General features: G+C 30.6%; 1 protein-coding gene across 1 annotated transcript; it reads right to left on the bottom strand.

The window, feature by feature from the left end:
* Positions 1–5,665: 5,665 nt before the first annotated feature.
* LOC112693238 lies at positions 5,666–7,340 on the bottom strand. Its single transcript, XM_025568219.1, has 4 exons — positions 7,331–7,340; positions 6,866–7,039; positions 6,290–6,744; positions 5,666–5,728 (listed from the first exon to the last, which is right to left on the bottom strand). The coding sequence occupies exons 1-4, from the start codon at positions 7,338–7,340 to the stop codon at positions 5,666–5,668; spliced, it is 702 nt and encodes a 233-aa protein (XP_025424004.1).
* Between the last annotated feature and the right edge of the window lie 8,812 nt (positions 7,341–16,152).

The following is a 16,152-nucleotide window of genomic DNA, read 5'->3' as shown; positions in this document are numbered from 1 at the left end:
TATACAGTATACCTTGTATTAGAAATAACAGTTTTTGGAATTTATGGAAGGCCAAATGGAATTATTTTAAATTTTTTGAGGAATTGAATAAATAAATATTCTAACTTCATTAAAATTTAAATAATATCATTCATTTAATTTCATATTTGTTATTTAGAAACCTACAGTAAATCAAATGACATTGAGGTTATCCCAATAAATAAAGAATATATACATTATTATGATCATCTATCTATAGTGCTTAGAAAATTATTTGCGAATGAGGATATTGACTAAGCTGTTAAACAAATTTATGATAAGATGAATTTGAAATAAACAAATTGCAATAGATTTTTAACCATTTAAGTTTGCTATTTTTCCAAGTATTTTTATTTACAAAAATTTAATGAAATTTCACAGCAAATGAAAACATCGATTTGGGTCAATAAATGGACTTTTTGATTTTGATAAATCGTTATAAATATAGATGATTCTTTTATAAATTCATACGTGGCAACCACGATTTAAGATACACAGGTTACTCAACGTAACCTATAGCAATTGGTTTCCATAATGGTATGCGTCGTATATCACTAAACATCAGTTTTTCAGTGAGGTTGATCGCTAGCGCTGTCTGTGCCAATAGTTTTAAACTATATATTATAAATAATTGATAATAGCAAATTATAATATGGCTGAATAATAATTATGAAGACGAGGTATCTTTAGTCTTTATGACAGTGATTCTTATCCTTTTTTCATTCATGTCACCTTTAGCCACTAGAATTAAACACCGCGTCACCCTAACATCAAAATAATAAATAATCTTAACTGTGTATTTTAGAATAATTCTTGAAATAACAAAAACAATAAAAACAGAAGAAAACAGTAGAACACCTTCAATTTATTAAGATGCATTGTTCAATAAACATTGATATTATAAAGTTTATACTTAAAATTAAAAAAAAAAAAGAGAAAATTTTTTAAAGATTTTTATACTTATTTGTTTTATTTGTATATAATAATACTACATATCTAACGACTGTAAAATAACTAACGACCCCGGTTAAGTCGATAAAAAAATCGATAATACATCGATTTTGCGTTAATAACAATACTGCACATATTCATTGGATCTAAATAATATAAAGATGTAAACTTAAAGGTATGCTATTTACATGACTGTTGTGGTAATAATATGGTTTTATTAAAATTAATTTTTTTCTAATTTTTTTCCTTTTCCTGTGGAGATTTCGTGTCACCCCTACACTGTGTCCATGTCACCCTTGGGTGACATGTCACCCCGGTTGAGAACCACTGCTTTATGATAATAATATTATCATAAAATTATGTATTTAACTACATTAATGACATTAAAACATATATTTACCTGCCAGACATTCATTAAAATCACACTCGTAAACAATGATTATATATTTTTACCTAAACACAATTTTTTCCTTTATAACGCTTTTTACCATAACACACTATCTTCATTAAACATGTCATTTACCTTTAACACGCTTCTTACCTTATTAAGCTTTTTACTTTAACATGATTTTTTCTTTATCACGCTTTTTTCCATTATCACGCTTTCTACCTTAACTCGGTTTTTACCTTAACTCACTTTATACCTAAACACGCTTTTTTCCTTATCCAGCTATCTTATGCATCTTATAGATAACGAATACAATTTACCTTCTATTAGAAATAACATTTTTTGGAATTTATAGAAGGCAAAATGGAATTATTTTAAATTTTTTGTGGAATGAAAAAAATAATTATTTCAACTTCATTAAAATTTAAATAATATCATTCATTTAATTTCTAGTTGTTGGTTTTGAAGGAAACAAATTGCAATTTAATCATTTAATTTTGCTATTCTTTCATGTATTTTTATTTAAAAAAATTTAATGAGAATTTACAGTGAATGGATTTCTATTACTTCAAACTTATTGTGCTACCGTTACCGTTACATACTATAAAGATCTTCACTATGACTACAAACGCTTGTACGTTATTCCAAGTTTTTATAAACTTTTTCAAAATTCATACATTTAAAGTTTTTATTTAAAATAAGTTTATTTTTTGCTATAATTAATACCTATACCTTATATTATAGATAATGGTATAGGTAGTAATTTACATGAGGCTAAAAAGTCAACAACGAATATGATATTTTTACTAAATGATCCGTATTATTTTCTACTAAAATAATGTGCAAAATAGAAAAATTTCATTATGAGAAAAACGGTAAAGAGTAGGGATGGTCAAATTATCGATGATTGAGGCCAATACATCGACTTTTATATTTTGTTAAACCGATATAAATATAGATGATTCTTTTATAAATTCATACGTGCCAACCACGATTTAAGGTATACAGGATACTGATCGTAACCTATAGCAAATGGTTTCCATAATGGTACTATATATAAATTTCTAACCCGGATTTTTATATTTGTACCTAAACACGCTTTTTTCTTTAACAAACTTTTGTTCTTTTACAAGCTTTTTACCTTAACCCGCTTTCTACCTTAACTCGCTTTTTACCTTAACCCGCTTTATACCTAAACACGCTTTTTTCCTTTAACCCGCTTTTTACCTAAATACGCTGTTTACCGCTTCTGGCATTTCGGGTGTTGATTTTGGTAGGTATAGGCAAATTACACGAGGTGTTTTCATTTGTTACGAATGAAGAATATCTGTTAGTCATTACGAACGTAGGCTTAGGTTTTTTTTTTTTTTTGATCAACTGAATAGACCTCTACAGAGATTTATTAATTTCTATGAATGCATTTCATATATGAATTTTACTTGACGCACTCTCTATGCGTTTATTATTTAATGTGTTTTGTCCATAGATTATTTAAATTCGTTTTATTTATTTCAAGTTCGGCGATAATGAAGGAATCGAGGTCATTATCGCCGCAGACGAAACGAAAATATAGGTAAATTATGTCGTTTCGATATTGAAATTATATATTAACAATGGGGAAAAACAATTAAAAAAAACCACATCATTTTTACACATCTTACGTATGATAATAACGCAGATGTCGTAGTGGCTTCAGTATAAATATTGGACCACCACTTAGTTCTATATTATATGGGATTGAATAAAACCGGATGGAGCGCAAAAAGTCGGTTAAACGTGAACTTATATTCATACGAGTATATGAAAAGAAAATTAACGAAATGTATACATCGAGTTAAAATAAATTACGTTTTCAATAGCGGTCGAGCTTTGGGAAATTTCAAAGCAGTCAATTTGTCCGTTACGTGTTGTGTTGATCTGAACATGTAGTACCAAATACTCGGATATTTTTATGACAAAGACCATCAGTGTTGTTCTGATGATCCCATAAATGCAAACGTGTGACGAATGTTTTCAATACCTGAAGATAAAATTAAAAAAATAAGTCTTAAAACATGTTTATTGAAATGTTGGTTTCTGCCAAAGATGAAAACAAAACGCAAGTAACATCAAATAAATGACTGCGATTGGTTTACTGAAGACATTCGATAAATTTACAATGCAGGGTCAATATCATTATACAAAAAATTATAGTTTTCCCGAAGGATGGTTACGGGTTTCGGATGGTGCCCCTTGGCCCTCGGGTTCCTTATTTACGCGTCCGGTCCCGGGGAATAGACGTGCAAGATAACGTGCAAGCGTGAATGTTGCCATCACTCGGGGATGCGGCGAACGACCGGAAAAAGTATATGTACACCGTAACGGAACTGCACTGGTCGTTCCATGCACGACTAAACCGAATTTATTTTTCGCGAGTTTCCATTTCGTTTCGAATAACGCTGGGCGTTGCACACCGGAGGATCGCGTAGAACGGTAATGTAATAACACCGCGGCGCGATTGGCGTAATAAATCGTTACTGTTGTACGATTATTGTTATTATTATTAATTCCTGTCCGAGTGCTGTGCACACCACAGCGGGTGGACTTTTTGTTAGAAAACAATTTTCTCCTTTCTTGCATAGTCGCTCGGTTCGAGGTACTTAAATTATTATTCTATTATGTACACGTTATTATTATTATTATTATTGTATACGTTTCCTAAATCATAAATGTAATAATAATATAATATAATATAATATATAATTTATATTATGTAAAATGCACGCATATACTGTATAGTATACAGTAAACGGATGTGTTTTTTTTTTTTTATCAAGTATTTACTTGCTGATATCGATCGTTTGGTACAAACAGTATTATTAGTTATTAAAATTATTGTTTATAACGAATGAATTATAGGAGATTAATCTCCGTCTTTTATGGGAAAATTAAGTCTAACTCTAATATTAAAAACAATATTCAATAAAAGTGTAACCATGCAAAATTTATATTTCAAACATGAAATTAATTAAGTAGATAGGAATATATCCTCGTAAATATACAAGACCGCATTATAAATGCCATAATGTTGCTGCATGATGCGTGATTTAGTTTTGGCTTAAAGAAGTTCCGGGTTGTTGATTAATCAAGCACTCAAAAGTTTATTACGCGTTTAGTGATCTCTAGTTAAATCGTGTATTAACAAGATTTTACTGCAATCTGTTTATATTATGATATAAACAGAGTACACTAAAATATACTACTAAAATAATATTATAAATAGTATTATACATTTAAAAGTGATCAATTTAAAAAGTCCACATCGGTTACACAAAGTTTATGGGTCGACATTTATTGATGAAAAGTTCAATACGTATAATTAGTTAGTATTATGATTATATTTTTGAAAATAACTATTATATTAATATATTAACCTAACCTTATTGGAATTCTTACGTTGTAGAGATACGCCATAGCAGCGTTTGAAACTTTCTCGCGTGCGCTAAACATAATACGAGATTTTGTTTCAGTCCGTAACGAAGTTTAATAGTTTTTTTGAAAATAAGATTTTCCTTAGCATAAATTCCAAATCTACTTTCGAAATTTTGTGTCATAGCCGTGCATTCATAACCAGCAATGATCAGTACCATTATCCGCTATCCAGATTCTAAAACTATGACTGGTACAAAATATTTAAACATCGAAAGGTTGGCCATTTTTGTTACGTTATTGTAAACCTTACGCTTTTGATTCTCGAAACATTATCACTGAATCAAAAAGTACGCTATATTGTAAAAGTGTGTCTAGTAAACAGGATATACCTTTGATGGTACGTTGTTCCTAAATAGTGCGGCCCAGTGGTGTCGAACCCTGTTTAGGTCAGGTCACGGCCTGACCACATTTTTAAAATAAGTCCGGAAATCAGTGGGGCCAATCTATGGTTTGTAATATTCTGATCTCGCGATTATTCTCGCAAAGAATGCTGTACGGATTCTACTTTGAATTAACTAAATTAAAACACATAATTAAATATTTTGAGGAACGGTACGGTACGGTTTCTAACTAGTATGAATCATGCTTTTTGTAATTTGAGAGCACAAATTATTCTTCTATGCAAAGTAAAAATGTAGGCTTTGTGGCCACTGGGATGCCTGGGGCCGTTGTATTTTTATTTGGCCTGAGTAAAATTTAGAAGTTACGCGCGCACGTTTAAACTATGCTGGGTTCAACGAGTGACCCTTAAAATGTATTTCAACTTATAGAACACGCGATATATACTGGCCACAGATTTACTTTCAATACATACTCCGTAGGGCTTACGATATGCCTTCATCTAAGTTTTTCGTTTGGAAACTGAGTATTTCTTTCTTTTTTCTTCTTTGGATATGTTCTCTAAGCGAAAATAAAAAAGCAAAATAAAATAACTAAATCTTGGAAATTATCGAAATCTTAGAAGTCAATAACGATAATAATTTGTTGATATGAGGATTTAAACGATTTAACGCCAATGTAAGATCAATGTCATCGTATTTAATTATAGTACAGTGAAACCTCTATATAGTGGACAGCCACGGGGAATTAAAAAATGTCCACTATAAGGAGTTGTCCACTATTGAGAAAACCTCTACATAGTGAACACTTATGAGAAATTACTAAATGTCCACTATAGGGAGACACTATAGAGAATTGGTTATACACTGTACATGAAAATATACATTGGAATATTAATTTATTATTTATTATATATTATTATTTATATATTAAAAAATTAGTATAAAAATGCTTATAAAAATGTTCGATGATTATGTACAGTTAAAAAAAATCTGTAATATTTTTTTGTGTACATTTTTTCTGCTCTTCGCAATGAATTTGTAAATTGGCTACCATTGATAATGCGATTTCTTCTTCTTTATTTTTAAAATATGTTTTTAAATTATTTATTGTTTTCCAAACTTCTTCAAACGTTGGATTGTATATCGACTCGTATTCTTCTTCTTCTTGTTCTTCTCCTTCTTCGGGTAAATCGGTTTCTTTTTCACTCAAATTGTCTAGATTACAATTGACTAAATCTGATATTATTAATGTATTGTCTTTTGTAAGGATATTATTATCTATAGAAATATAGTCCTCATTTGCAACAGTACTCGGTACAAGTTCTGAGAATATGTTCAAATTTGTAACATTGTCATGTTCTATTACATACTCTGCTGTATCGGACGAAAAAAATCCCGACTTTTTAAAACAATTTTTGACTGTCTCTGGTTTTATATTAAATAAAGCAGTTAAACAATCTTTAGCTTTTTTACCTCCACGACAAATTTCGTTTTTTAAACACAATGTTTTATCAGGAAGTGCTCGAAAAAATAAACCCGTTTCATCACAATTGAACATATTTTTTGGTTCATAGTCTGAAATTAATGTTTTCAATTTTTAACCAGTTTTCTACAGCACTTGAATCAACAGAGTTACCTTCACCACATATATTTTTAAAAAAAATGTTATGACGTTCTCAGAATTTTTGAAGCTAACCATTTGAAGCTTTAAAACTTTCTAGACATACCTCATTTGCAACTTTTCGTCCTTTTTCTTGGAGCAATGGTCCAGAAACAGGTAAATTATATGAACGGGCTCTACAGAACCATTCAAATGTAACTTTATCTACAAGTGCTCCATCCGATGTTTTCGAAAATGTTCTCCTTATATCTTTATTGCCATTTTCAGCGTAATATTTTTTCAAATTACACGCATCTTGTAAAATGTTATTCACCTGTATTTTTCATTAAATAAGATGTTTTTTAGATAAATTAAAACCGTGACTTGCTTATGCAAAATTTTTCTGCTAGTACACGAAGACTTAAGACTTTCCGTTTCTTTAGTTTTAATAATATTTATTTTTTTTTCTAAGTTCAATCTTTTTCTTTTATTATTATTCATTTTAATGCAGGTACGTGTTTATACAATGTACACAATTAACGACCGAACACATAACCGAACCTTTAGTCATTTTTCGAATAGGAAACCATTAAGGTAAGATGAAATATGGACGAATGTATAAGAGATAAATATGGTATTTTTATTTTTTAAATGTTTTCGATAAGTACATGTATTGTGTCCATTTATGAGAGGTAATTTTTAATTTGGTACTAGCTTATTGTGTCCACGTCCACTATTAGAAGTGTCCACTATTAAGAGGTTATAACTCTTATTATGTGTATACATTTTTGCCGGGGAACTTAGAAGTGTCCACTATTGGGAAGGGTCCACTATTGAGAGGTTTCCATTAATAGAGGTTTCACTGTAATAAAAAGCCACGAAATGAGACGTTTATTCACGAATCATTTCCGATAAGTCAATATTATATACGTGTACAGATTTATCATAGTATATAATCGACTATAAACAGTGGAAATTTGAATCTAACTCAGGTCAAATAATTTATTACTTTATAGACGATCTGGAATATTATTCGACATAATAATTTAGTTTCTCAATAGTAATATATAAAGTAGTTCGTCCTTTTATAATTATCGTTTGACGCACAAGTTACATTGTGATAAATGTACATAATTAATTTAATTCACGTAAATCTGTATTTTTAAATCAACTTGCTATAATGATAAAATCAAAATAAAAGGACTAGACTATCAGGTCGGGTGAGACTCCACGGTCGAGCGGGATTCTTAAATGGGTGAATGGTATTGCTGTATTGGTCTTTTAAATTTGAAGACAATGCACCATTGCTCATGAAAAAACGATTCTGGGTGAAAGAGGTTGATGGAAAAATGGAAGGATTGACCATTACTAGATTTGGACTTTTAATAATCAAACTTTCTAACAAAAAAAGACATCTAAAATGATGGAAAATCGAAAATTTCAAATAGTGTATACAGCACAAACTTCCTTATAATATTTTGAAACTATGAAATGTCTAATCACTAAAATCGTTAAATAAAAATTCGTTGAAATATCCGACAAACTAAAGTACAAACTGAATGATTCGTACCGAAATGGTGTGGTGTAACAACGTAATAGACGCTCAGTTATGGATTAAACTATAATATTTAGACACAGAAAAACAGTATTGTGCTTATGGTTTCACTATTAACATAATATTATTTACATAAATATAATATATATTATAGTTGTAGATCAAGGACAAGTCTGAAAAAAATAATAATAGCAAGTTCGCTCCAGAGATACGTGGAATTAATATGTTAATATTAATTAACATCGTCAGAGCATAAGTGCGTAACTATATAGCCATGATCCATACGTTTTTAGGGTGGAGATTTTCCGACCGTTGCCGCATCCCTGCAGGGCGCAACACTAATCCCCTTTGTCGTTCATAAAACAACATCCCTATCCCTTGCGATCTTACACCAATCACCAACCTGCGAAGGGTGAGAGATATGGAACAATTTCAATAAATCATAGATATTACACGTTTTCACATGGCTTAACCAACTTTTATTAAACCGTTATAAATGAACATTTATTTTTTTATATATAGCCATTTTTTATAAAATAATACAGTATGTTGACTTAATCGGCAAACCTGTTGGTCAAGAATGAATTATTTTAAGTGTCTATATATAAAAAAATAATCTATTATTGATAAACTAGAATTAACACATAGATTATAATTTTATGTTGTGTTTATGTCAACCTCTTGTTAAGACTCTCTTACTCTACATCTAGGTGTAGATACGTATATACATTAAATTTCATTAGGTACTGAGTGGTTATTTTGTGAGAAAAAGTGTTGCACATTACATGGTTATGAAAGTTATTTATTATTTTTCTGATACAGAAGTGGAGGATCGAAGAATAATTATTTTTTGAAAATAAAAATATTCTTTGAAGCTTGAATTCCAAACTTATTAGACATTTTAAGAAATTTGAAAATAAGTTTTGAATGCACTATAATTATTTTATTTTTGATCCAATGAGATAATTTACGAGATTAAGTGGAATAAGTGTTTAAAAAAAACATAATTTTACCCGTTATTCCTCGATCAGAATATAAAACCATAAAAATTATGTTTCCAAAATGGCTGACTAATGACTGGCGCAATGAGAGACGTATTTTAGTAGACAAAAGGGGGGATGGCTCCCTAATGATAGAACTATCAGTGTTGTTTTATGTAATACATACCTGCACACTCATGGAATAGATGAAAAAAAAAAATAACGGATTTGACTATACAAAAATGTATTATGTATTATGTATTATGTATATAACGTCTGCTATAAACAAAAAATTGTGTAGAAATAGAACAGAGGAGTTAGTAAAATAAGTGTATTAGAAAACGAAAAACGTTCGGTGAAATAAAGTGAATTAACCGTATTGTAGACGATTAAATAATTTTGACACATCTTGTTGCTCCGCGGTAAAAACTCTGCACTATTTGTTATGCAGACGTGATGGTACAAAATACAGGATCAGAGGAGTTGTAGATCCTGCGGGCTGAATGTTTTTATGATTCCGGGGATACGCTAAAATCATATTATAATAACAATTAAACGAGTGCGTAAAATATACACGTTATCGTACTGTACATAACATTAAATTATATGCTATAAACATACTATACGCAACGAGTTACGGTTTACAATAAGTAGTTTGGCTGTAGCAGCATCGAACCACGTTAAAAAATAAAATAATATACATGATCATGTGTCCGCGCGTTCCGGTCCAGAGAGTTTTGCTGTTATAACGCGAATTTTCTCTTCTGCACAGAGTTAATATAATTATTATTATTATTTCACTACATAAGCTTATTTACCGCCAAACTACAAATATGTATGAAAATGTATATGTATATGTGTGCGTGTGCGTGTGTGTAACTGTACCTATGTATAAATATGTACTTGTGTGCATACAATTAATATAGATGTAGGTTTTGTATTTTATGAAACTTTGAAACTTACTACCGCATATCCCTTTCTCTTATACTCTCCTCGAATATTACTGACCCAAGTATATGTAAAAATTTTAAATTCGTACGTATTTTATTATTAATCTTTTGAAGTACAAAGGTCCGCCCGCGGCAGTGCCAGCCCTAAAAGGGGGCAAGCGGTGTGATCGCACCGGATCCAAAGCTTGTATGGGGCCCCACAAATTATGTACTACCAATATCAATTTATCTGCAAATAAAAATAATATAAAGTCTCGGTACGTAAATTGCAACCCATGTGGTCGTGTGGTTTTCTCAGGAAACGGGTTGTTATCGTCGTAAATGAAGAAGGGAACGATTACGCGTAGCTTTGAAGTATTGTACGCCCATGCACTTTAAAATTCTTTATCGTCGACGACGTTTTGAAATATAGTTATACTATATATTTAGTTATATAATAACATGAACAAACATAGATTTCTATAAATTATTAATAAATTAATATATATATATATATACATGGGTCCCTGCCCTACTATCTGTGATTAAGACGGCCAGCCATCATGAACGCAGCGCAAGAGTCTAAAAAAAATCAGAAACAAAACAAAATTACGGTTGAACGATGTTATCGATAAATAAAAGCTACTAAATAAAAACTGAAGAAATTATTGATGAACCGGTAAAAAAAGAAAAAAACATTTACCTTTTTTATTGTAAATAACTTACTAAAACCACTTATCCTTATGAAAATAAAAAATAACGTATACTTCAACGTTGTATTTTTATATGATGGCGTAATTTAAACTTTTATCCTTAGCGGAGGGATAAAAAATACATCCATGATATTATCCTTTACTCTTTCTACCTCACCTGTAGTATCATCGCGCATCATAAATTTAACTATCCGATTAATATGAACGGGAAACAAATGTTCGACTACGAAGTGCTCGCAGCAATAGTAAACAACAACATTACCATTTGCCGAAAGGAAACAATATAAATTAATTTCTATTAATTAGTAGTACAGGTACCTTTTTATTATTAAGTACACGGTGAAACTTAAAACCAATATACAGCCAATGGCGTCGAATACTTACTTGAGTTGGTGCATCTGCACCGCCTAAAATCGGTTGGTGGGTACAGGTGACCCAACGTGGGTCTATATAATTTTGAAAAACTGGCACTTAGCAGCCAGTAGGTATTGGGTAGTAGATAGCTACTTAACACGAACGATTATAAATATAAATATTTAGAATATAAAATAAAATTACAAAACGTGTGTTTACACCGTTTACAAAAAAGTAGTTCGGCACCATCGCACACAGTGGTAACATGTATGCAAAAGAAATGTTGAAATGGTTACGGACTATGACTACCACTCGCACGGCTGTTTAAAATTCCAGCGAACAGCAACAGAAATTGAAAACATATTGTTTTCGAGTTTTGGACGCTGATGACGCGTACCGTGGTACACTTACGTTCGATACTACGGATTTCTCTGATCTTCTTCTGGTCCGTGTCGACCACAAATCCGTTTTATCCTCGTGTGCACGAGGGACACTGCGCTGAACAACTATGCATAGGTAGCGGGTTTATTTTTTTATTTAATTTTACGCGCTGCAAGTATCCGCGGTATAGGTAGTGGTATGCGTTTGCCCCGATTTCCACGAGCGAAATTACAGAGGAAAAACAGTACTAACACGTGTGTCCCGTATACGCAGAGATGGAACTAGGAATTTTATGCCTGGGGAAAATGTTAAAATTACGCCCTATGATAGACCAATATTTAAATACTCTTCTTGAGAATTTTTTTCTAGTAATTAATATACAATCATACTTGTTGAGTTTTAACCTAACATCAATATTTAACAAAGTTAAAAATATCAAATTAGTTGTTAATAACTACAAAAATTACCCTCTAAAGTTTTACGCCCGGGAATGAATTTCCGTCTTACACCTTCTAGTTTCGCCCCTGCGTATACGTATTGGAATATCGCACTGGCGGCACCCGGTCACCGTAGCGGCACTTTTGCGCGACTATTAATTAAAGTCATTTAATGTTTTTTCGAGGTTCAATTTCAATTATTTATTATCCGCACTGGACCATTCACTTCAGAACACGTGTTATCGGGGGCCCTGTCGCTCTAATGGAAACCGTAGTGCGGAGCAATGATTGTCGTTACGCGTTGGCAGTGGTGTATTTTCGGAAAGGGGAGAGTCCTGGGTCTCGATCCCACCCCCAGAGAAGAAGAAAGGTTCAAAAGTCATACACGACTTGCTGCGAAGGCGCAGAGAAAGTGAACATTAATTTATATGTGGACGTAATGTTTGAACAAAAATATTTGTATGATATCATATTAAGATTATTAATTCATATCTTATACGTATTTTATATATTATAATAAAATCATTTACTTCTTAGAAAAATGTTAAACCCTAGCTCTCCCCACACAAAAAAATTTAAAATACGCCACTGCACGTAGGTACGCGGTGCCTCGACGCGGAAATAGGATTCGACAAACATCATGCGCGGTCGCCACTGCCGACCCACGTCATAAAGCCCTTCGTCCGCGGTTGTAAGATATCGTTTACACGACGTTGACGAGGAGATCTAACCAGTCGGCTCACCCGCGTATGCTGCCTACCCAACGGCTTCCGTTCACCCGGAGTACATCGAGCGTGACGAGTGAAAAATAAAACAACTACCCGGATAACCGGAACTGTCCATTTAGAAATTCGGTGACCCACGCAGCAAATGTTCACGGAGCAAAATGAAAAGAAAAAAAAAACATCGATAGAGCCAAACATTTCCGAGATTTCGGATACTAGGTGTAAACGGTTTAGCATTCACTCGTGTTCAGTTGATGATTCATATTTATTTTGTCATTAGAAATAGACATGTCCAAGGTTTCGAAACGAAACCATTTTCCCGAATATTATCGGGAAACCGCGGATACAATGGAAAGTAACATCTTTAAAGGTTTAAGTAGATACCGTACTTACGTGTTCGCTAGTGATCTAGTTGCTGCAATAAACTTACATAAGCGTCAGAATCATTTTTCTAACACAATTTCCCGTTAGAAAACGCATTACTGTGGGTCTAATAATTTGCTTTAAACTAATTACCTTGTTGTTGAAGATATACCGTGAATAATAATAATAAAGAAAATAAAAATATATTGCTCGGTTCAAAAATTATAACTTTACGTGTAAATAATTGTTAATATAGTTTTTAGAACATTTTGCCATGTTTATGTCTTTATCGAGTAACAAAAACATATTAACATATTTTAGGAGTACACAATACGGCAGATAAATGGCTTTAGTTTCAAAGTATGTTCAATTTTAAGAAAAATAGTATAGACGCCACGTTTCGGCTAATATTTTAAAATCAATTTTTATTGATAAGTAATAAGCTTCAACAGCAAAGGTTATTAGTCTACATTTTGTAATGTCTCACTAGATTGATCACGAAAGAGTTATGTATGAAAGGATAACAAGAATTAATTATTCTATTCATTTTGATTGTTAGCAATTCGGTAGTGGCTATTCAGTGGCGCATTTATTATATATGCGCCCCGGGGCAAAATAATTTTTCCGCCCTTCCCCTTTATAAAAAAAATACATATATATATAAATAAATTCAAAGCTAAGCAATAAAAAAATTAATTTTATGAAACAAATTATAAATCAGTTGTTTTACGATATTGTATTAGATAATTTTATAGTAATACATATCCTAACGTTAACCTAAATTTTTTTTTTTCAAAGTGAATATTCCTTTCTTAAAAAAATATATATATATATATATTAAATATAGAAAACGGAACACTTATTATAGGCACAATGATTAACAATACATGGTTTTTTATTAGATTATATATATTATATTTATTATTAATTATATATAATAAAATAATCGATAGCTTATAATTTTTTTCTTGACTTTTGAAAAGAAAAATGTTCAATAATATCATTAAAATTAATAGTTTTCGTTAAATCAGCTTAAATGTTGAGGGTTGTTAATTAGTTAAGACGATTTTCTCCCGTTGTTTATCTTAATTAAGTTTTGACCCTTTTTAATGTAGAAAATGATTTTTCCGTTGAACAATTACTTGAAGGTGTACATAAATAGTAGCATCCTAAGAGCAATATCAATACAAGGATATGATTCAACTAAACTATTTTCTTTTATAAATGCTAACATACATTGAACACTTTAGGTACAATTTTACTACTTTTGTAAAATTTTTAAATGTGCCCTAAAGTGAAACTGCGTTTTGTGTACCCGAGTCTTTATTATAAACATTGAACAAAAATATAATATCTTATCGAATAATAAATGTATAATACCTATTTTGCAATTTTACTATTACCTAGGTGACTAGGTATAGTATAATTTTTTTAATTTCTTATTAAATGCTCAACAATATTTTTTAAAATACTTAACAATACTGAAAAAGGTGTGAAAATTAAAAATATCATGAATACATCAATAATAAAAGTTAGAATATTTTGTCGCTCCCAAAAATTTGCCGCCCGGGAAATTTGCCCCCCTTAAATGCGCCACTGTGGCTATTTATAATTGTGTAGTTTATCTTATCACGTAGTTTAATGAATTTTGATTTATAATTCAAAGGAATGAAAAGAAAAGCCGCGTCATGACATCATTAGTCTCGGGCTCACCATAATTGTGTAACATGTACATGTTAAGATCGTTCGATTCACACAATAATTTACGTAAGTTCATTTCAGTTATATTTTTAAATTTTTTTCACCAGCGACGATAGTGGAATCAAAATTTCTATAGCGTTTGGTTGTTTGGTTCATTTAAAATTTTAAAAAACCTGTGACCAAGAATTTTACGAACACTCTGGAAGAATACATTCAAGGTACATAATATATACATAGAAATGCGTAATTAGATAAGATTGTGACAAATTATACTTCTGGGTCATCGATTTCCATGTTCAGATAGATGATTTTAATATTTAAAAATACTTAACACTCGATTGAATTACTGATTCTTCTATTATGTCTAACGCGAAAAAATTAAACAATAAAAAAAAAATCATTTATCTACATATCTATGTATATTAAGGCCATTTAGGAATAGTGATACCCTGGGTTCCCTATTATTTTCACGTAAAAACAAAAAATTTAAATTTAAAACGAAAATGTCATCAGTTTGACTAATAACAACTATCAGTGTAGACTCTAAAAATTATACGTAAAATAAAAAATTATCTAACGCATAATTTCACTTATTTATTCATTAAAATAAAATTATAATTTTACAAATATTTCCTGAATGCGGACACATTTATTGGTAAGATAGGTAATTACGATTTACGATCAGCCCGTCCCAATAGTCATGTAGCTATTATAAAGATCTACAAAAAATTTGATTTTTTTTTTATTGAATATGCAATAAATCATATTTAATAGTTGTACCCACAAAAATACAACACTTATTAATAATTTAAAGAACAATTTTGTTGTTGTTATTTACGGATTTAGTATAGTAATTACTCAAGTTAAGATTAAATTTCGTTATTAATACTATATATCCACCAACAATATTTACCTACAAAATTTACCAATTAAATATATTACGTTTATAATATTCACTCCTCTTCTAAGATTATATACATCAGGATATTGCTAATTATGCGCTAAATACCTAAATTATATTAGTTAATATTATATTTGTTAATTATTAATAAGAATTAATTACGCTTATCACTGGTAATACGTATTTTCTATAATATAAAGTTATTTTAAAAGCGTTTTTTAATGAAACAGTTAAAATATAAGCATTGAGAATAATGTAATTCTTAATTGTAAAAAACATAGTAAATAATTTACTTTATAATGACTATTAATGATTTGATTATTTCTTAGCAGTTATATACAAAA

The sequence above is a fragment of the Sipha flava genome, unplaced genomic scaffold (genome assembly GCF_003268045.1).
Source record: "Sipha flava isolate LNK unplaced genomic scaffold, YSA_version1 82_pilon_pilon, whole genome shotgun sequence".
In the NCBI taxonomy this organism is placed as follows: domain Eukaryota; kingdom Metazoa; phylum Arthropoda; class Insecta; order Hemiptera; family Aphididae; genus Sipha; species Sipha flava.
This window is presented reverse-complemented; position numbering and strand designations above follow the sequence as displayed.

What these genes read in the sequence shown, in the direction of transcription:
- LOC112693238 (XM_025568219.1), bottom strand. An exon ending in AAGTTTTAAAGCTTCAAATG is followed by an intron (nt 6,745 to 6,865) that starts GTTAGCTTCAAA and finishes CATTAATTTCAG; the next exon opens with ACTATGAACCAAAAAATATG. An exon ending in ACAATCCAACGTTTGAAGAA is followed by an intron (nt 5,729 to 6,289) that starts GTTTGGAAAACA and finishes ATTTTCGCTTAG; the next exon opens with AGAACATATCCAAAGAAGAA.